The sequence below is a fragment of the Palaemon carinicauda genome, chromosome 6, assembly GCF_036898095.1.
Source record: "Palaemon carinicauda isolate YSFRI2023 chromosome 6, ASM3689809v2, whole genome shotgun sequence".
Classification (NCBI taxonomy): Eukaryota; Metazoa; Arthropoda; class Malacostraca; order Decapoda; family Palaemonidae; genus Palaemon; species Palaemon carinicauda.
The window spans coordinates 28,294,751-28,317,392 of record NC_090730.1 but is presented as its reverse complement, the minus strand read 5'-3'; the positions used below and the strand labels follow the sequence as shown (position 1 = coordinate 28,317,392).

Genomic DNA, 22,642 nt, shown 5'->3' with positions numbered 1-22,642 from the left:
GAGAGAGAGAGAGAGAGAGAGAGAGAGAGAGAGAGAGAGAGAGAGAGAGAGATAAAAAATATATAAATACAAGTTTGTATCTGCTTTGGTCCGCCTAACTTTTCAAGAAACTCACACTAAATATACAATACAACAGTTTACTCAGTCGAGGTTACTTTGTAACATTTAAGTTGCCCAAAAAAAGAAAAAATGCAATACTTCTACCATAAGAAAACAGTATTTAAACCTTGATTTACCAGAAGAAAAAGTCCTACCTGACTAGAAAGTTCCTCAACTTGAGCATTTTTTGCATTAGGGGAACGAGTTGTCGTAGCTGGTCTTGAAGCAATGCGAGATGGGGCTGTGCGCACTCCTTGAAAGATACACCATCAGTGAATTTTTATAAATATTTTGAGGAAATTCTCAAGTCTATTTCAAGAGAACTCTTAAATCTCCTTAACTTAAGAACACGGCTAAATTCTATTCATATTGCACAAACTTCACCAATCTAAAGTTGAAATTAGCATGAAAACACTTTCTATAAAAACCTACAAGACATTAACACAAACCAGTAATGTTAAAGAACTTGGCACTAGTTTCTACTTCCAAGTCAGTGGAAAAAAAACAGAATCATTGTAAATGAGTACACACCGAGGTCAGCTCTTTGAAGTACTGTACTCTATAAAAAACAATGGAAAAAAATTATCAATCAAAACTGCCAATAAACTAATAACCAATCAAGCTATGACCAGCAGAAACCTTAATGATACTGCATAGTGATTTAACTTTACCCAGTCTTTTTTTTCATATAAACTACAATAGGAGTGTCATAAGACCTATCATTCATATCTGATCTTCAATCCATCAGAAAACTACATTAGGGGTAATGCCTCAGGCATGCACATCTTGTTACACTAAGAATTCAAGTTCTTCATAGCATCCAAATTGAATAAAAAAAAATCTTTAACTTCTCATTTGTTCCCCTTACCTTCTCCTTCTATATATATACAAATAATTGAACTTTCTATTGCTCCAATTTTCAAAATTCAAAAGAAACCTTTCATACCTTAAAATGTAACATTGGGCTTGTGTTTAATACCACAGAATCTTTAAAGTAATTTGTATTTTTCTTAACTATACAAACCTGTGTCCTTTCATTAGAAAATGCCTTCAGCAAAGTTGGACCAGCTGTTAAAATCTAACGAGGTGATTTTAACTACTAACAGGTGACGGGGAAGCTTTGCACCATGTCTGGAAAGCATAAAGGAAGCTCATCTGATGGCTGTGCACTGAAGAGGTGAAAAGCCCTTTCAACGGAATTCAAAGTGTACAACATAGTAAAACAAAATGAAAAAGAGGAGATCCTTACGAACATAGGTTGCGCATTAGACCTTGGTCGTTCTACAATTGCGACTATCATTAAGGATAAACATCACATCGTTGAGAATGTGAAAGGATCTACCCTATGAAGTTGACCATTAATATGAAACAATGCTGTGGTCTCATCATTGAGATGAAAGATTGTTAGTACTCTCATTGCACTACTAGAATCAGCGGCGTATCCCAGTGAGCCTTATGGGGGTTCAAGAGATGGCTAAGCATTTGTTTGAGACCTTGAAAAGTCAAAAGGAGGGAGTGAAAGTGAGGAGTTTACACTGCATCATCTCATCCTGACTCATTAGCATCTCGTCTTGACTCTCCAGCTACTCAGGTTCTCCAGCATCTAATCTTTACGCTGCAACATCTCATCTTGATTCTCCAGCTAATCGGGTTCTCCACCATCTCATCCTGACTGTCCAGCATCTTCCTTTCCTCCCTCCAATAAGCCTATTTCTCCACCACTTGCAATGCCCATTTCAATGCAGGCTAACCACAGAAATAATGGTAATTATTATATGTATTACTTATTGTCTATCACAAGTGTATTAGTGTAGATACACTACTGTACAGGGTACAAAAATTTGTCAGCACAGTACAGGTATAGGGTATAGTAATTTACGGGTTTTCTTTCTTTTTAAAGTATATTACACATTATTATTATTATTAAAAACCAAGCTATTACCATGGTTGGAAAAGCAAGATGCTATAAGCCCAAAGGCTCCAATGGGGAAAAATAGCCCAGTGAGGAAAGGAAATAAAGAAATAAACTACAAGAGAAGTAATAAACAATCAAAATCAAATATTTTGAAGAACAGTAACAACATTAAATTAGATCTTTTATAAATATACTAGAAAAACTTCAAAACAAACAAGAGGAAGAGAAATAAGATAGAACAGCATGCCCAAGTGTACCCTCGAGCATGAAAACTCTAATCCAAGACAGTGGAAGGCCATGGGACAGAGGCTATGTCACTACCCAAGACAAGATGACAATGGTTTGATTTTGGAGTGTCCTTCTCCCAGAGGAGCTGCTTACTATAGCTAAAGTCTCTCTTCTACCCTTACCAAGGGGAAAGTAGCCACTGAACAATTATATTGCAGTAGTTTACCCCTTGTACTAAGAAGAATTGTTTGGTATTCTCAGTGTTGTCAGGTGTGTGAGGACACAGGAGAATGTGGAAAAAGTAGGCCAGACTATTTGGTGTATGTGTAAGCAGAAACAAGATGCTCCGTGACCAGAGAGAGGAATCCAATGTTATACTGTCTAGCCAGTCAAAGGACCCAATAACACACTAGCGGTAGTATCTCAACGGGTGGCTGGTATATATGTATGTACAGTCAGCCCTACTTATTCGTGAGGCTTAGGTAATAGAGACAGGCACGAAAAGTGAGAATCTACCAATACTATCCTAGGGTTGGTTAACTCCCAACCTACCAACTGACTGCCCATTGCCTGCGAATGGTTGACTAACATACTAAGTAACCCATTGTACTTCATAACATTGTTTTTATTTGGTTTCTATCAGATTATAAATATTGTTAATGAATGAACACATTTCAGTAACTGTAAAGTACACAAACACATGTACTTATGTACACAGTAAGACTACAGTACACATAACACAAGTCATCGCCACACTTACATGTACAGTAACAACAAAACACTATAGTACATCTTAATCACTTAAGGTAACACTCTCAAATGTTTGCTGTTTTGGACTGACTTGGTGTCTCCATCTTGAACTTGAACTTCATCACAATAATTGGATGCCCGGCACCAGAGTCCTGAAGACCACAAACATGCAATAATAAACCCTGGGGAATGAGGAGCCAGCTCCACTGAATCCCCCTCCACAAGATCTGCCAACTTCTCTAAGGCTTGCAGCAAGGAAACTGTCAAAGCTGAGTGGACAGGCAGAAAGGGGATGGCTGAAAACAAAACGGACCTGGTAACTGTCCTTCAAGACCTCCACTAATCAATCGTCCAACCCTCTCTCCTGCCAAGCTGACAAATGGCAAGACAGGCGGGGCCCAACAGCATTCTCCAAACGAGGGAACGACTCTCCTCCAGAAAAACCCTTGCCCACGAGACCAGAAGCACCAGAATCGCCCTTTGACTGTCCCTTTCCCTTCCCTATGGAGACTATGCCAAGAACTTCTCCCAAGTTTTCTGGGAAATCTGCCAAAAGAGGGAACTGTTGCAACAGATCTAATAAGGGAGACCAGTCAAAGGATAACTGGCAGCATGAGAAGAAGTCAACTAACCACCTCTAGAACCTGCCATATGCTCACCTGGATGAAGCAAAAGCTTGAGATAGAGCCTTTTGGGCTCAAGTAGCAATATTGCCCTGGTGCTCCAAGAAAGTATACGACTATCTTATCAAACAGGGACTTGTCAAAACGGCGCCGTAACCAACAAATAGTCCCTCTGAAACTGCAGGAGGAAAAGGAAAATATACAGTACAGTTAATGCCTCAAGGAGATAAGGAAGGAAGCATTATTGAGTAAGTGGGTGTCAGGAGAGACAAAACTGGTATTCACGTATCTCAACAAGCTCCACGGAGCCATATATTGAATGATCGAGTCTCTACTACAAATAGAGGACAAATTTCATCGCCACAAAATCCTCTAGAGGAACATAAACCAATGCCCTCACCTCAGTGAAGGCAAAGGCTTACCTTCTAGATACTGCTTCGGTGCCTGAAGAGAAAAGAAAAGTTCTTCCCTTCTCCAATCTCCTTAGAGACTTTAGCAGATACACCAGCCCTGGCATTAAAAACCTTAGAGGAAAGGGAAAATTAAACCTTTGAGGAAAGGGAAAATCCAAATGCTCATGTGACTGGGGAGAACCCTTGAGAAAACCACCTCCTGTGATGTATCAAGGGGGGGAAGGTAAAAGCCCCGACCAACTCAAAAAAACCTATAAAACTCGGTGTCTTGTTTCTTGTTAAAAGGATCAACAGGCTCCGCCCCTGGACCTATCGTCATTGCCATTACCATAATCCAACCCATTAAGTGGCCCACCCACAACACTTCTAGCTGAGCCCTGCCTACCAGCTGACTTTGGCCCAAGGGTCACTTGTTTTTGTTACCAGTCACACAAGAAAAAGGGAAATTCCTAGAGCCTGTATGCATATGTGAAACTCCCCCCCCCACCCCCCAAAGAAAAAAGAGAGAGAGAGAGAGAGAGAGAGAGAGAGAGAGAGACATGCTAGGTTCAGTTAGGACTGAGCACTGATAGAAGGAGCTAAAGTCCCTATACCACGTACCAAGACACCTTCTTAGTCCAGGTTGATTCTCCGTACCAAATTGTCTCTCTCACGTAAGTAGGGAGAGATCTGTCAGCAACTTAAGCGGTTACTATCAATCAGTCTTCCTGGACTTCAATATCACATCTTAGAAGTAGCAGTGGTGGGAAAAATCTAACAAAGATGAAGTATAGGAGAAGGATGAACAAATCTGTTGTTATCCTTCTTCGCAGTCGTGGAAATCAACAACACCCCATTGGTGAAGAGACCACAGAGAACTCTTCAAAGCAGCAAAGACTATACCAGCAGGTACTACTATATATCCTTCAGCACCTTTACAGGTGACGCAGGAATCTGTTAAAACAGCTCAGGGGTAGCAGCAAAACCTCCTGCTAACAGAGCACCAGAAATGTCCAAAGAATAACTTCCTTAGGTTTACCCAGAACCAACAGCATAGCATTGCATATTCTTCCTTTAATTCATTCTTCAAACACAAGTGTCTAAAAAGGGAAAGCAAAAACTTAATTCAGCCAAAATTAGATGGGAAGCAAGAATACATGTGTACTGCTTGCAAACACAGTAAAAATTAAATGTCCAGCTTTCTGACATGTGAGTGAGGCACTTCTCCCCCACTACCTGTCAGTAATCATAATTACCTCATTAAAATTTAACAGTAGCTATAACTTTGCTGAACTCATATTCACATTAAAGGACAATGGTTTGTATTCATGTATGAACAAATGACAAACTTCTACTTCATTTTCGGTAGATGAAAACCTGGAATAACAATTCACAATAGCTGTTTTTTCTTGTTTTTGTTTTTAATGACCTGTTCAAAACAATATGTCTGAAACAGTACAGTATCATTTACATATCTCTTGCACTTCTGGTTAAAATACTAAAATAAAATAAACAGCTTTTCTAGATTAGCTTTAGATAATGGCTAAAGATCTTGTCTTCAAACTTCTGGGACAAGCATTGATCTCATGCACCAATTTCAATAGAAAAAATTTTCACTTTCTTTAGGATAAACATATAACCTACCTGCTAAGTTAACTTATACTTACATTAATGGGAACTACAATTGTTAAGGTAATAAAAACTAGACATGAGACAATATTCTACTTATGGAATCCCATAACCTATATCATTTAGCAAGATAAATTGAGTAACATTTTTGAGGGAAAGATTTTCTATGATAGAAGGAGCTTTATATTTTCCTTATTACTGTAAAAGCTTATACTGAAGGAACTCTAACCTCCAGTAGGTCGGGCCAAGGCCCCAGTTGGGCCTCCCACAGGTTTTCTGGCCATTCCACTCTTGCCCATCATAGGTTCACCAAATCGAGCAGCTAAAGCATCATACTCTGACCCATCATAATTTGCATCAAAGAATTTTTTAAACCACTGTAAAGAATGGAAGGATAAGAATGAGGTATACAAAACAAAAACAATTTAAATGGGGCTTCGATATGAAGTACAAGATTTCTAAACTTTATATCTTTACTTAAAAGGTCCAAAATTTTATTTCCAAATGCTTTCATGATTGCCATTCAGACACTTACAACAGCATACCAACAGGTAGTCCCTGCAATAAGCACTGTAGAGTATACAGTAACTACAGTGTTGAACTCATAGAACCAATTGTACACTTTAAAGAAACTTTATATAAAATAAAAACCTTGCTACAACACCCAAGTTGATGGCTAAACTTTTCCATTAGGTTCACTTTAATCATGAGGACAGAAGATATTGTGGCAAGTAAATGGGCTTAACAAAAACTTTGTAAACACCTGATATATGTGAGGATTACCCTTACTAATAATAAAATCTATTTCAAAGATCTATTTTTTGCTTTCAATACTAAAGAACTAAATAACATTGATATCAAAGTATCTATATTTTGCTTTCAATAGTAAAGAACTAATATATTGTACTATGTAACCACTGAATACAAATATCCAATTGTTTTGTAGAAAGGTTTGTGTCTATATTTATCTAAATTTCCTAGTTTCTTGATGGATATTTCAGTAATACTTGAACATTTCCCTTAACTAAAGCATCAACATGAGTTTAAACTGCATATCTCTAACAATCAGTTAATATATAACAAAAGGTAATGTTTGTCTATGCAAATACAGTACAGTACATGGCTGACTTTCATTACACAAAGAAAATCAGGAATAAAACATGAGAAGAAATATTTACCACAAAACATTACCAATAATTTTCAAAAGGTAGGAAATATAAATAAATGGCTCAGATTTGTACAGCTAGAAAAATTACTAATTATTTTAAAAATGTGTAGTAGTTCCTACGTAAATACAAACCCTCGTCATTAATAAGGGAGTCTTTCTTAGGTGGGGGGGAAGTCCCTATGTGACAATATTAAGACATCTGTCTGACCCTTGACGCAGGATAAAATAATGACTATCACTACCAGCAGGAGGGGCAAGGTTATTATGTCAGCCTCAAATAAGGTGGTAATTGCTAGAGCCACAACACAAGTTTGTGATTTATGTAATAACAATTTCTTAATCTGAAAATATATCACATATCTGTAATGTCACAGTGGTATTCTTACCTTCATAAGAGGTCATTAGCATAGGTACTCCCAAGGAAGGAAGCCACTTTCATTCTACTAATGTAAGATTTACATAAAATCTCGGCAGATTGGAATGGCATTTTGAGTGACCTATTGAACTTTTTTACAATTGTATAATAGTGTTAACCCTGCAATTCTTTTGAATGAGAATCCGGTCAGCATAATTGATAGGTGTATCCCTTCTCATGTGCTGAAGTATAGAGTTGAAGACAAATCTTCATTCAATGATGATTGCAAACGAACTTATTTGGAAAAGCAGGAGGCCCATCATCTTTGGAAGGGCAACAGATCAGATTTTACTTAGAATAACTGTACTCAGTTAGGAGTTATAACTCGAGAGTTTATGCTTCAACTGAAAAGAAATAAAATTTAACCCTAAAAGAAAACCTATCTGATAAAACCAAGGAACATAAGTGGTGGACTACCCTTAAATCTGCAATCTTTGTGTAGGCTTAACAGTTCCTCCTTACTTAAACCAGATAGCTGTCACTCACTGTCCAAAAGAAACGGCAACCCTTTTGGCTCATGTGCAGACAGGATACCGAATGCACTTTTGCCGAAGGACAAAAGGGAGAACCCACGAAGCTGAACGGATGAAATGACTAACTTAACTAAGTCAAATGGACACAATGTCAAATTTGCTTATCCTGTATGGGTATTCATTTTAACAAAATGGTCTTTCATGAGTGTTACAATATTCAATGCTTTAAGAATAATGTTAGAAAATTAACGTATGAATATTCATCAAGAAGCAGTTTTCATTAGCCAGGTCCTGTTATAATGAATTCCATGGTTAAATTAGAAAAAAAGGATAAATTCCATAGTCACACTTGAATAAAGTAAAAAAAAAAATACATAACTTCATAGCAGTATTAGTATCTAGTTAATTGTTAATTAAACTAGGCAGGTAAACAGTAATTATTGAATTAGTTAATTGGTCATTGGTATAGTTATCTTTATCTCTTAGAAAAATATTTTTGTCATCTTATTTATTTTTATATGAATCTTTATGCATAAATATTCAGCATTGTGTCTGCTCAATTTAATGTATGTTAGACATTTTATCCATATGGCATTGTCTGTTTGGCTTCCTGACTTCTACTTCTTGTCCTTCGGCAAAAGTGCATCCGTCATTTCATCCATGTACCTTTTGGCTGATGTGTTTGACAGTATGCAGAGTAATGAGAATCTCAATTTTCCTCATTCCTGTTTTCCTGAGGCTAAACTAACTAGTTTAGCTTTTTGGTCCCGTGAAATTAAAACTCTCTCGATGGACCTTAATGCTTATGGAGGTGTAGACACAAATGGTATTTTCCTTTGTTTTTTATAAAGACTGCAGATTTCTTAGCTCCCAAGTTATCTTATTTTCTGCAAGTTAGGAAGAAGTGGTTCTTTTAGCACTTGGAGAACTGATGATGTTACACCATTATGTAAATGTGTGTGTGGTTGCTCTAGTCCAGCTGATTACCATAATTTCCATATCACTCATATTATCTACAGTTTTTCAACATCTAAATAGGTTTGCTACTAGTATTTATCTGTTCCCTAGTTTGCAAATTGGCTAATGTAAAGACCTTGGAGCATGTAATGCCCATCTTACAATCTTCAATGTTATACAGAAATCCCTTGATTGTGGTCAGTAAATTTGTGTGACCAGCCTTGATTTTAGAGCTGCTTTTGACCTTATGATGTTTTCAAACAAACACTTGGGAGTAGGTAGGTCTTTGCTTAGCATCATTATTCAGTTTTTAAGTAATAGATTGCAAGTTGTTGTTGATGAACACCATAGTGAGTATAGGAATATGATATCTGGTGTTCCTTACGGTAGTGTTTTGACCCAATACTTTTCATACTATATACACGACATGTGGTTTGGCCTTAAAAACATGCTAGTTGCATATGCAGATGAGGCTACTCTCTTTGCATCAATTCAATCTCCTGAATGCAGATTTTTGGTTGCTGAATCCTTTAATAGAGATTTCGCTAAAATTAATGACTGGTGCAAATTACGGGGCATTAAGTTGAACCCTGACAAAACTATAAGTATGATTGTAAGCAGGCCGAGGACAGTGGCCTCTCAGCATCCAGATCTCAGCATTGATAATGTTTCTTTAACTCTTTATGACTTTCTAGATGTGATTCTTGATAGCAAATTCACATTTGAGAGAGACTTTCAGTCCATTTCTTTGTCAATGGCACACAAAATTGTAGTATTGAGTGTCTTTCAAGATTTTTGGTGATCAATCTATTCTGAGGAAGCGTTTTAATTCTTTTATTCTGCCTAATTTAAAGTATTTTTCTCCTGTTTGGTCTTAAGCAGTTGAATCTCATCTTAATTTGTTGGACAAGAACTTACAGTATGAGTTTCATATTCCTGACCTAGATATTAATCTCTGGCATCATCGTTCAGTTAGTTCGTTATGCATGTTGCCTAAGATTTTTCACAATTCCGACCATCCTTTGCATTTAGATTTTCCCAGACAATACCACCTTGTTTGTAATAACTAGGTATGCAGTTAATTCAAAGTTATGCCTTCTCTATTGTAAGGCTCAATACTACACAGTATTCTAAAAAAAACTTATTCCAGCTATGACGAAGTTGTGAATGATCTTCCTAATCAGGTAGTTGAATTGCTGGAACTTAAAAAAGTTCAAACTTCTAGTGAATGCTTTCATGTTGAACAGGCTGACATAAGTCTCTACTTATAGTTTATATATGAAGGATCTATTTTAAAATAGATTTTCAATTGTTCTTAATTTCTCTTGTAGATTATCTATTCCCTTATTTCCTTTTCTCACTGAGTTATTTTCCCTCTTGAAGCCCTTAGGTTTATAGCATCCTGCTTTTCCAACAAGGGTTGTAGCTTACCTAGTAATAATAATAATAATAATAAAAATAATAATAATAATAATAATAATAATAATAATAATAATAATAATAATAATAATAACAACAACAACCAAATATACTAAGATTTATCCCTGCTGCCTCTTGCAATAGCTACAACTTCATTTTGAACAATAACAAATGCATGTTTATCTCAAAACTAAGCCTATGCACTTATGGCAGCACAAAGGTTGATCTCATTTTTCTTGATGTACCAAACAATGCTCTTGTTCACATGGAACATTTGGCTTCCTGTGGTAAAACACTCCTACTTTTCCTTCCAGTTACCTACCTCCTCCTGACACTCAAGAGGTAGCTCTGGAGGATTGTATAGAAGCTCTCTTAAGCATTATAGTAAAAAAAAATTTACAAAAAGGAAGGAATAACAAAGCATTTAGAACAGAAAATGTCTATGCTAAGGTGGGAACTGTGAGAGTGACGTGATGCAGTGCAAGGTAGGCAAGCAAACAAGAAAATTTGAAAGCTTGACGATCAAAGAAAGAAGGGTCACGAAAAAATTAAATTATAAAAAAAAAATTATTTGCAGGCCTCCTCAGGAATAATCAAATTTGCACAACTCAGAACAGCAAATGTGAAGGGGTGACTGTATTTTCATATACTTGCTTCTACTTTGTGTAAAAATAAAGGAGTGCTTTTCCTTCTAGTAACTATGGGTTTTGTTAGAATTATGATGCATGAACAGGGATAGTTAACATACCTGTAAAAACTCAAAATTATCTTGGAATTTTCCTTTTGTTAATTTGTCGACAGGAACAATCTGAAAGTAGAAAAATAAGTGAAAATGAAAAAATAAAAGTACATGTTAAACTACATATTACATGTTAAACTAAATATTACAATTACTTATATAAAAGACTTGAAATCCGAATATTCTTGATAGGAAAAAAGGGGGGGGGGGATTTTTACACCTGTGCTCATCCCTGTGTTGTAAGAGGCGACTAAAAAAAAATGGAACGAGGGGATTGCAAATCTACTCTCCTGTTATCTTAGTTTTGAGAGATATCAATAATAGTAGTACCAAAATAAAAAGAAAAAAGCTATCTTACATAAAGCCTACGAAATAAGCTAAAAATTCAGTCAGTTTATAAGAGCATAAATTCATTACAAGAGGACATTAGATATGATAAAATTTCCTCTTTTTCTTAGTTAGGAGGGACGTCCGGCTAATGCCGTTTTTTAGGGACAAGACTCTGACATTCATACCACTTAACCCTTTTACCCCCAAAGGACGTACTGGTATGTTTCACAAAACTCATCCTTTTACCACCATGGACGTACCGGTACGTCCTTGCAAAAAAATGCTATAAAATTTTTTTTTTTCATATTTTTGAATATTTTTTGAGAAAATTCAGGCATTTTCCAAGAGAATGAGACCAACCTGACCTCTCTATGACAAAAATTAAGGCTGTTAGAACAATTAAAAAAAAAATATACTGCAAAATGTGCTGGGGAAAAAATAACCCCTTGGGGGTTAAGGGTTGGAAATTTCCAAAGAGCCTGGGGGTAAAAGGGTTAATAAGGTGACTTAGGACATCTCCAAACTGTATAGGATTTTTGCCTCTCATCTTCGGTTTTACGACACCAGAGCGTTTTATCCTGAAAATGAGTGTTTTTCAAATTCTATCACCTCCCTTGATAATCATTAATAAGACCTGGGCTTACTACCACATTTAGACCTGATGTAGACATCCAATCAAGTGCAGTTTTTCTTCTAATATTTATTTTTTTGCTAGATATGAATTTTTCATTATGGTAAAAAAATAGACCCTAAAAATCAGGGGGGGAAAAATTAAGAAAAAAATATGAAACAAAACTTGAAAAAAAAGGGCAACATTTTATTGTTTTATAATGGCTTTCTAAGTTATATAACAAATTTCAATGCTATACCTTTAAAACTAAGGGAGAAGATAGAATTTGAAGGACAATAAGTAAAGTTTTCAGATTCGGGCATTCAAAGTTTTTCTTTGTATTTTTGGATATTAATAAAGCAAAACAAAGTTATTTATCATAATCTAATCATAAATGAAGATCACTTTGATCAATATCTTGCTTCTTTAGGCGAGACGGTCACTCCTTTATCATCTCACTAACTACGCTATTTTCGCCGATATTACCCACTTCTGAATTCATTAGAGCGAATTTTCGTCATCCTTATGTTAGCGAGATGTTGAAATTATCTTTTCCTCTTAGGCATGATGAAATTCTTGCCGAAATAGAGAAATAGAGACGTAAAAACAAGTGAAAGTCAAGAGCTTAAACTGAAACGTGTACTCTCTATGAGGTTCGTGCTAGGACTGATGGCCGAAGTGTGTAATTATCGAATAATACGTAGTCTTGTGACTCATGGAATCTATACAGATCCCACTGCTCACAATTTGTTTTATGTTAAAATGTAATAATTATCAATAGTTACGATAACAGAAGAAATAGTTCCTTTTCTTATAGGGAATAATGCTTTTGTCTCATTGAGTTACTTTTACTAACTGCCCTGTAACAATAAAAGTAAGAGGACTTTTGACAAAATATTTTGTATATGCATTCTCCATTGCCATACGAATCTCAGTGAATTTTTTCAGGATTTTGATGTTTGCTCTAATTAGCAAACCCACCGGGCCCCTTAAGGATTTTTTTTCTGTAGAACAGCTAATTGGCAATTTAAGTTTTAAAGCCCCTCAGCATCAAAACAACTGCTTATGTTATATTCACACTTATCATAATACCTTCTTGATATTAAACAACTTTAGCCTTCACAGGCTCACCATACCCTTCCTCTTTAGGTTACCCTTTAATCAACTTATCTAAAGCTAGCTGGGCATATTTTAACAAGAATATGAATTTCTTCCATTGCTGAATACTATCTAACAAAGTTAGAAATAAATTTTTTCTAGCTATACAAACCTGGGTCTTTTAAAATCTCACAATTTTTTCAAGGTAATTTGCTTTTTTTTAACTATGCAAACCCAAGACCTTTAGAAAATCTGGAAACTACTAGTGAAGTGTCTTAGTTACTGGCAGGTAGCAGGGAAAGCCATGACCCATGCCAGCTCACCAAGAATCTACTTTGACCTTATAGTTCAAACTTACGGGATGGATGAGGTGGAATACCTTTGTAATTAAGAAAAATACACATAACTTCTAAATATTTTCAATTTGTTCCTACACTTATACAAACCCTCGTCCTTTAATAAGAGACTCATCCTTCAGAGGAAATTCCTATAACTCAACTGACTGGTTTAAAATCTCAGTAGTCTAAGCACTAAGTCCTTATGAGGAGCAAGAGTGCTGACTCCACGACAATTCCAATCATCTGAATTTCAGGTGATAGGGCTAGATTACAGTCATAGACAGGTGGTCACAAAAGAAACTATAGAGTACCCTAATTATGACATGGTGTCTGTAATCTAAAGCTAAGTAAAATGATGGGTTCACATTACTATCAATCCTCTTCCTCATCCTGAGGATTGGGGAATAAGCATTTCTATCTTAAAATCAAGAGCATAGTAACTTGGTATAGTGTCTTACCTGCATCAAAGTCCATTCCAGTAACATAACAGTCTAACAGGTGCCTCCCAAGGTTGGGGAAGAAGAGGTAATTTGGCCAGATATTCTTACTATCATCCTCGACTGCCTTAGTAACCGTCATCTTAGATGAGATGCTTTTTGTTTTGTGAGGGATCCAAGTATGCTACACCACCAGCTGAGCAGTTACCACAGGTCCTACAGAGTAAGTGTCAAGTGACTTGTGAGTGATGCATTTCCATACATAGTGGACCTTGAAGATCATCTGTTGTATCCAAACGCCTGCCTTCAGGGCCTGATATACTGACAAGTTCTTTCAAAAGGATAACACCAAACCAACTCCTCTGACTTCATCAGCGCGTCCCTGTGCTAGTTGTATGGTTCAGTAGTTTAGGGTTTGCCAAATCCAGATAGAGATGGCATTTTTGGAGATTTTCTTATTGACCCTACCAGCACCAATAAAAAGGTTCTGCAGTTGTGGTCTGAATGGCTGGGATCTTTTGAGGTAGCATTTTAGTTCCCTTCCAGGGGATAGAAGCAACTCATCTGGAATGTTGGTTACTTTCCTATGGGAGGACATTTAAAATTATTTAAATCTTTGGTAGTTTCTAGCGAGGTTCTATGTTTTTGCTACATATTAAGAAAGAAAGGAAAAAAACTTTTTTCCAACCCTCACAATGGCTGAAAAGATAGGACAGTCCATGTAGCTCACTTACTCATTTTGTTGAAATAAAAGCAAGAAGAAAGACTTTCAAGGGATAAGTCCTTATCCAAAGCTTGTTTCAGTGGTTTGTAAAGGGCCTTTTTTGAAGACTTGAGAACTGTCACTAATCAACCCCGCTTCTCCTCAGACTCTGCAACTAATAATATCTGCAAACAACAATTGATTCACAACCCCCTCACGATGATGATGATAATAATAATAAAGGGAGAGTGGTAGCTTTTTACCGCGTAAACTGAAAGGAGTTTCTCTCTATGTAAGAAAACCAAGAAGTCCAATATTAGTTGAAAAGAGGCTCTAAGAGGAAAAGTACCCCTCCTACAGCACTAATCAAAGATGTCCCATTTTGCTTGGTAGATTGCCAAGGATTTCCTGAGATATTCAATCTCCTGTGCAGAGTTTTGCAAAAAAAAATAAGAAAAAACTCCCCCTCTAATGAGATGCTAGATAACCTCCACCTGTGAAGAGACAGGTGCGTCATGGAGTTGCATTATGCCTGAAGATGGGGTTGGCAGAGATCTGATCGCCTGGGTAGTTGTTTTGAAGCCTCAGTTAATAGCATCAGAAAGTTACGGTACCATACTACGTGCAGCCACTTGAGGGTTACCAATGTCACACTGAGGATTGGAGTTGTCCACTGTGTTGACATCCCTTCTGATCAGGCCGAACAGCAGAAAAACAGACATTGAGACCTTCCCACAAGTGTTGGAAGGCATCCTCTAACTGTACTACCAAATCTGGTATTGGCAAGAAGTAAACAGGGAGTTTGTTCCTAACTTTCATTACGAATATGCCTATTGTTGGGGAACCTCACAAACTTAAAGAGGTTCTTCACCACTTGAGGTTAAAGGGACCACTCTAACCCAAGAACCTGCCCCTGTCAAATTAGTTTATTGGCTATCGCATTCCCTTTTCTGGGAATGAACCTGAGTGGCAGTTGTTCTGCTTTATTCTGTGCCTGTATCGCCAAGTTGCACAGGTGCTGAGAAGCGGTACCTTTTTCTTGTTGTAGGCCACTACAGTAATAATGTCATTCAACAATGCTACCAAGTGATCTATCAAATTCTGTTGGAGTGACTGTAGTGCCACCAGGACTACCTTAATTTATAGAACGTTGATATGAAGGTTCCTCTATATTTGACCACAGGCCTATGATAACATTAACTCTTAGATGGCCCCCTCACTCTTCTTTTGATGCATCATGTACAAAAGTTCTAAAGTTGGGCACTTTAATAGAGAACCTTCAAACGGAATTCAGTCCTTCAGCCCCAAGTTCATATGGGAACTTACTTCCTGTTTGACAGGAACTAGGGAGGGTCATTGCTCTGACTAGTTTCTCTTCAGCCACCCCTGAAGGGAACCAGCTTCTCCAATAATAAATGGCCTAGAAATTGCTGCCATTGATAAGCTGGAAGCAGTTGCAGTTTTAGAAAAAGGTGTGCCACCCTTTTGAGCCTGGTAACTCTATCGTCAGAAACAAAGACTTTTCCTACTACCGTGCCCACTCTCATCCCTAAGTACTCCATCTTCTGCTTGGAAAGAAGACTGGACTTCATATTTATCCTGATCTCCAGATTCTGGTAAAAGGAGAGAAATCTGTCATAGGAGTTGCCTCTTGGAGTACGATAGGACTAGCCAATCGTCGAGGTACCTCAGTAACCAGATGATGTTGGCATGCAATCAAGCCGAGACGAAAGTGAACACCTAGGGGCGATTGACAGACCCAATACACTGGACTTTGAACTGGAAGGCCTTGCCCCTAGCAAGAACCACAGAAGATTCTTTAACAATTATGCATCAGGATCTAGAAATATACATCTCTCAGATCTCTATTCTTCCTCCGTATCTTATCATAGTGTCTTTTCCTTGCATACACAAGCTGTCTGAAGGAGAAGAATGCAGTTGGGACCTTGTCCTACAATAGCTCTCCTCAAGGGAAGTTCAGTTTCTAGCAGGGAGCCTCTTCCTGTGACCTGCTTGGAAATTATCCTCTTCCAAGTACCTTGCAAGAGGAATATTCCCAGCATATGGTTTTGAATACAGTAAACCAAAGCCTGTCTTGACCACTGTTGTGTCGCAGAGATATCTTCAATTGGTGAGCACCTCTTATGAGGTGAGCAAGAGCACACTAAAGAGCATGTTCCTTCAAAAGGTTTCTAGGTGCATGATTCCAAAGATAACAGCGCACAAACAGGAAAGCGTTTAGAACCATGAGAGGACGCTTGGAAGCATGAATGGCACTCGAGTTCTCCCTAACTACGTTATTTAAAGAGCAAGTGAGTATTAAAATCCACTATGAAATGTAGTGTGAGCATTACTAGGAAAGTGTAAAGTATGAGGTTATCATCCATGAGGTAGAAACAGGAATCGATGAGAGTTCCGTAATTGGAGAACAAGAGTGGACATAATGCATGCGAATGTTATTCTGGGAGAGCGCCTGTTCGTAACCTGGTCTTTCCTACTAGCAGATTGTATAAGCATAGGTGAGCGCTCATAGTGAGAAGTGCATGAATGCAAAGAACACACATTAGAGTGCAAGTAAATGATCTTGCACCCCCAAGGGAATGCACTTCGAAAACTATTTCCTCTCAATTTGAGGAGGGTAAGTAATGGGAAGATTTTGCTGAAGAGCAAAGTTTGCTAGGAGTGTGTCATTACGGGAGTGTGACTGTACAGTATGTCCACATGTAGACTCCTAACAGGGTTATCTTCCTGTTCCAAAGAATGTTCAAGATTTGTGCATGTAAAGCTGATCACTCGAGCATGGGAAGAGGAGTGTGCGTACTATCGCTATCTCATTGTCTGCAGATTAAGTGCAAAGATGCAATCTTGAAAATCCTAGAGAATGCCTTAGGATGCTCAGGGGAGCTCATTCTCGTTGATTGGTGCATTGTATGTGAAGAATGTAGACAAACAGGGAAGTACTAATTGCGATACTCATGTTTGCACGCAGGAAATTCTTTTAAGTCAGATGGTATATCGCAAAAAAGATGGCAAGCATGATCTGAAGTTGTGTACGTACATGCGAATAGAAGAGCGCACACAAACAGGAGGTTGATCAAGCACAGAGGGGAGCACTTTCTAAGAGTGTGAATGAACTAAAGAGTGCTCAAGATAATGATCACACAAGTACAACAAGGATCAAGTACCACTGACGAGTGTGCGCTAGCTGGCAAGTGTGCTCATGCTCATTCCAGAAAGCACACACAGGTGAGAGATCCAGTCAGAAAGTGTTCATAAGAATGAGTGCGCATGAACAGTGGGGAAAGCACGAGGACATTATAGTTTCCCATAGTAAGACTTCTTTCCTTTGCACTGAAGGGAATCTTCCTCTGATGATGTAATAATACACACCCTGAAGGAGGATCTATGGGTGAGTCTACTACGTCCACTGCTGGAGAGAAACTCTCCTCTTCGTCCTGTAAACATGGTCTAAGTTAGGAGACCATCTGATGAAGGTGTAGCCAGTAAGGGGCCACAAGGAGAAGGAAGGCTTAAGAGCTTCCTTGAAGCATAAAGTGCCTCTCCAAGTGAAGATAGCTGGCCAGCTATTCTTGCAGAAGATAATCCTGAGTGGGGAGACCCAAGAGCTTCTTCTGCAGATGTGGCATACTAAGCAGGTTCCATCCATGGAGACTTTGCTTTGGGTAAAGATAAAGCTTGAAGAACTCTCTCTTTAGAAGGGATACATTCCAGCCCTAAGGACAGCCATTAACATCTTTAGGGTGTCGTCACTAGTAGTGTCATCTAAAAAAAAAAAAAAAAAGTGTCTTGTCAGGTTAACTAAGAGATATCTACTACTATCTCAATCTGGGCATGCCCCAGGGTAAAATTAGTTGCCTTCCATCTTTGCATTCACCTAGGAGGAGGATTAGAAGCCCGAGTTCTAAAAGAAGAAAGAAGAGAACTAGCAGATTTCTTCGCTTTTGTGGCATAACGCAATTGGGAAAAATCTGGCTTCTTTTCTTTTTCTCTTCTTTCCGAACTCCTGCCACTACGTACAGACGTGAAACCTGCAAACTAGACATAAAGAATGGGGATCCACATTCAGCTTGCTTATGAATGCCCCGCAACGTCTACTTGTGGTTTTTCTGTGAACAGGCGCACACACAAGCAATCTGCAAAGATGAAGAAGAAAGCAATTACTGTAATAAGCCTAGTTTGTTGACCGAAAGCATATTTGTATCACTCAGCAGCTGAAGTCGAAGTAACTTCTCAGTGAGCTGGCAAGGGGCCAGGACTTCCCTGTTGCCCATCAGCAACTACCAACACCTTGTTATAAATCTTAACAGATTTCCAGCTTCGCTGAAATCATACTCCTATTGAAGGTTGAAGGTTTGTACCTGTGCAAGAATAAAGATTATTCCTGGGACAGGAACAATCTTCTCTTTTAAAGGAAAAAGATTTGTATTTGCATAGAAACTACTTATTTTTAGCTGTGTTTATAAGGAGTATCATACACTGTAGTTCAGAAACTATGCTAAGAAAACACCACACATCAACATAACATCTCCATAAAACTCCTTCAGCTTTTAAATACTAAAAGCACAGTAGTCATGTAATTTTACTCCAAACTAACATCAACTACTGTACTGTATTTTAAAATTGTGAATTCACCAGGAAAATCACACTCCCCTATCTACTATATTTTTGGAAAGCAGCAGTTTACAGTTACAATGGGGAACAATTCCTAACCCAGGAAGGATTCCTTCTGATTAAAAAGACGTTTTGAGATAACCAGGACAGTATAGAGTACTGCACTAGTATATTTTTGTAAAGGATTGCAATGAAGAAAAAAAATCGACAAAATTAAATTATCAAACCACTACTGAATGAACTTACACTGACCGTGCCAAGTACAGGTATAGAAAAATTGCTCGCTTCCAAAGCAATACTAGAAAAATATGCATTGCCATGAGTTATAATTACGTACTTTGATAAGAAATGTTGAACCTACCTTGTCAACATGGACTTTCTTGAATGTATACTGTAGGCACTTGAAATTGTTAATGAATTCGTGTTCTTGAGTTGCATTGAATTTCACTTTCTTTAGCATGATGGATCCTGCAAGAGGAGGAGAGTCATATACTTCAAAAGACACTATACAGTCAGGAAATTGGCAATAAAAATTCTTTTTTACCTAAAAGTCAAAGTTAAAAAAAAATGCCAACTTTTTATTAAGTATTTATCCTATTTCTAAAATAAAAAAAACACAGCGTCCTTATAGAACAGGAATTTTCCTTTTGTTTACAGAAAAATATATAATCCATTTACTATTTTTCATATGGTTAGATAACTTTCATCAAACAATCTTCATCTTCAATCAAAGTCAACTGTATTATTATTATTATTACTTCCTAAGCTATAACACTAGTTGGAAAAGCAGGATGCTATAAGCCCTAAGGGCTACAACGGGAAAAATAGCCCAGTGGGGAAAGGAAATAAGGAAACTACAAGAGAAGTAGCTAACAATTACGATAAAATATTATAAGAATAGTAACACTGAAATAAATATTTCATATATAAACTATAAAAACAAGAGGAAGAGAAATAAGATAGAATTAGTGTGCCTGAGTGTACCCTCAAGCAAGAAAACTCTAACCAAAGGCAAGACAGTGAAAGACCATGGTACAGAGGCTATGGCACTATCCAAGACCAGAGAACAATGGTTTTATTTTGGAGTGTCCTCCTAGAAGAGCTGCTTACCATAGCTAAAGAGTCACTTCTACCCTTACCAAGAGGAAAGTAGCTACTGAAAAATTGCATTGCAGTAGTTAACCCCTTGAGTGAGGAAGAATTGCAATGTTTTGGGAGTGCTAAGTAAACGACTGTACAGTATTGGTAGACAAAGGTAAAACTGAGAGGAGTTTCTTTGTAATACAAGTCACTGAATCCATAGTCAATTGTTAATTATATTTTTTATACCCAATTCTAGTACAGAATTACACTACAGTACTGCAAATGAAACAATATGGCTTTCTAACTATTCTTAAAAATTTACAGTACAGTCAGGTACTATACTTGAAAAATACTAACTTTGTAATACTAGGCAGGCAGTTAATTCTAATAGCCAGGCCTTCTCCATCATGAGGCTCAATACTACACAGTATTCTAAAAGTTTTATTCCCGCTGTTATCAAGTTGTGGAATGATCTTCCTAATCAGGTAGTTGAATCAGTAGAACTTCAAAAGTTTGAAGTTGGAGCAAATGTCTTTATGTTGACCTGGCTGACATGAGTCTTTTTATAGCTTATATATGACATATGTTTTTGACGTTGTTAATAGTTTATATATGACATAACTATTTTGACGTTGTTACTGTTTTTAGAATGATTTATTGGTAATTTGTTCTCATCATTTGTTTATTTCCTTATTTCCTTTCCTCACTGGGCTATTTTTCCCTATTGGAGCCCTTGGGCTTATAACATCTTGCTTTTCCAACTAGGGTTGTAGCTTGGCTAGTAATAATAATAATAATTACCTGCAATAAAGTTTAAACTTTTAGGATGTATGGGTTGCAATACTACGACATACAGTATTGTAAAGTTTTACTGTTATAGAACACATTGTAAAAATCTGTCTGCTGTAAAAAGATTCATTTCAAGAACCAAGCCCATAAATGACTACTTATTCTTGGTCATTCTTTTTTCCTCCAATTTCAGTCAATGACTTACAAAATCTTAATTCCCAAAGAACTGTAACAAAAAATAAAAATCTCTAGGAACTTCTTCCAAGTTTTTGGATGGTAGCCGACATAAAATGATATTTTCATAATAAAATAAATTTTTGAACATACTTACCCGTTGGTTATATAAAAATAGCTTTAGGTCTCTGACGTCCGGCAGAAATTCAAAACTCGCGGCAATCGCAGATAGAGTAGCCAGGTGTACACTAGCGCCCTTACGCGAGATACACAGAACCAATCCATGAATCCCAAGATTTTCCATGCCCATAGAATGTCTCTAGAAGGGAGGAGGAGGGGAATAAAGTTTATATAACCAGCGGGTAAGTATGTTCAAAAATGTATTCTATTATGAAAATATCATTTTTAAACATTAAACTTACCCGCTGGTTATATAAAAATAGCTGAACAACACCCTTGGTGGAGGGTTAGACAGAGCCAACATTGTTGGAATTTTACTTAAGAGTTAATAAACACGCTTAAGGGTTCGTATCTGATAAGGAAGCTGACTTCAATGAATACTTTCATTATGTCCGCTTTCCTTATGAGATCCAGCGATCCACCCAGGGGGCTAAAGACCTCTAGGAGCTGTCAAATCAGTGTAAAAACCTCTATGTTGACAGTACCTCCTCCAATACCCTTGTTCCAGGCTCTCTCAAGGAACAAAATTGACCACCTGCTAAAATCAATGATTGTGGAAGACTGTCGACCAATCTCCAAGCAACCATAAAAATACAAAAGTTCTAAGAGAAGAAAAGGGTATTAGGATTATAGGAACGTAGTGGTGGATCCTTCCCCCACTACTGCACTCGCTGCTACGAATGGTCCCAGAGTGAAGCAGTCCTCAAAAAGAGTCTGGAAACGTTTCAAATAAAGTGAAGCGAACACAGATTTACTTCTCTAAAAGGTTGTGCCCTTAATGCTTTGCAACGATCTATTCTGCTTGAAGGTCACCGAATTTGTTACAGTTTGAACTTCAAGCGTCTTGGCCTTTATAAAAAAAAACTTCCAGTCTGCCTTACTGCAAAGTGCATGAGCCTCTTAATTAAGAGCCTGATGAAGAATGACAGCGCATTCTTCAACATCTGTAACGAGGACTTCTAGACCGAGCACCAAAGAGCTTCCGACTAGCCTCGCAACTCTTTCGTTCAGTTCAGATATAACTTCAGGGCTCTTACTGAGCACAGGACTCTCTAACTCTTCGCCAGCCACATCCGAAAGATTCGGAATCTCAAAAGCCTTGGGTCAAGGTTGAGAAGGGTGTTCGTTCGTGGCGAGAAAGCCTAACTGCAATGAGCAGATAGCTTTGTGATCTCGAAAAAACCAACCATTTAAGGTAAAAGCATGAATCCTACTGACTCTGTGAGCTGTCGCCAGACTGACCAAAAATAGTCTTCATCGTGAGGTCCTTAAATGAAGCTGAATGCAAGGGCTCAAACCTGTCACTCATAATGAACTTCAGGACAATATTCAGATTCCAAACTGGTGAATCCTGGAGCTGTTGCTTTGATGTTTCAAACGATTTGAAAAGTTTCTGTCGGTCTTTAACATTAGAAAGGTCCAAGTCTTTGAGTCATGAATACGGTTGCTAACATACTCTTG

At 37.6% G+C, this 22,642-nt stretch overlaps 1 protein-coding gene across 4 annotated transcripts in view; it reads right to left on the bottom strand.

Moving 5' to 3' along the window:
* LOC137642534 (microtubule-associated protein RP/EB family member 1-like) overlaps positions 1-22,642 on the bottom strand; it is a 65,301-nt gene that overhangs the window by 29,099 nt on the left and 13,560 nt on the right. For all 4 annotated transcript variants that reach the window (XM_068375165.1, XM_068375163.1, XM_068375164.1 and 1 more), the window contains exons 3-6: positions 19,317-19,423; positions 10,817-10,876; positions 5,866-6,013; positions 255-352 (exon numbers count right to left, since the gene is read on the bottom strand). In XM_068375165.1, coding sequence (XP_068231266.1) covers positions 255-352; positions 5,866-6,013; positions 10,817-10,876; positions 19,317-19,423 — 413 coding nt within the window. The remainder of the gene's footprint in view (positions 1-254; positions 353-5,865; positions 6,014-10,816; positions 10,877-19,316; positions 19,424-22,642) is intronic.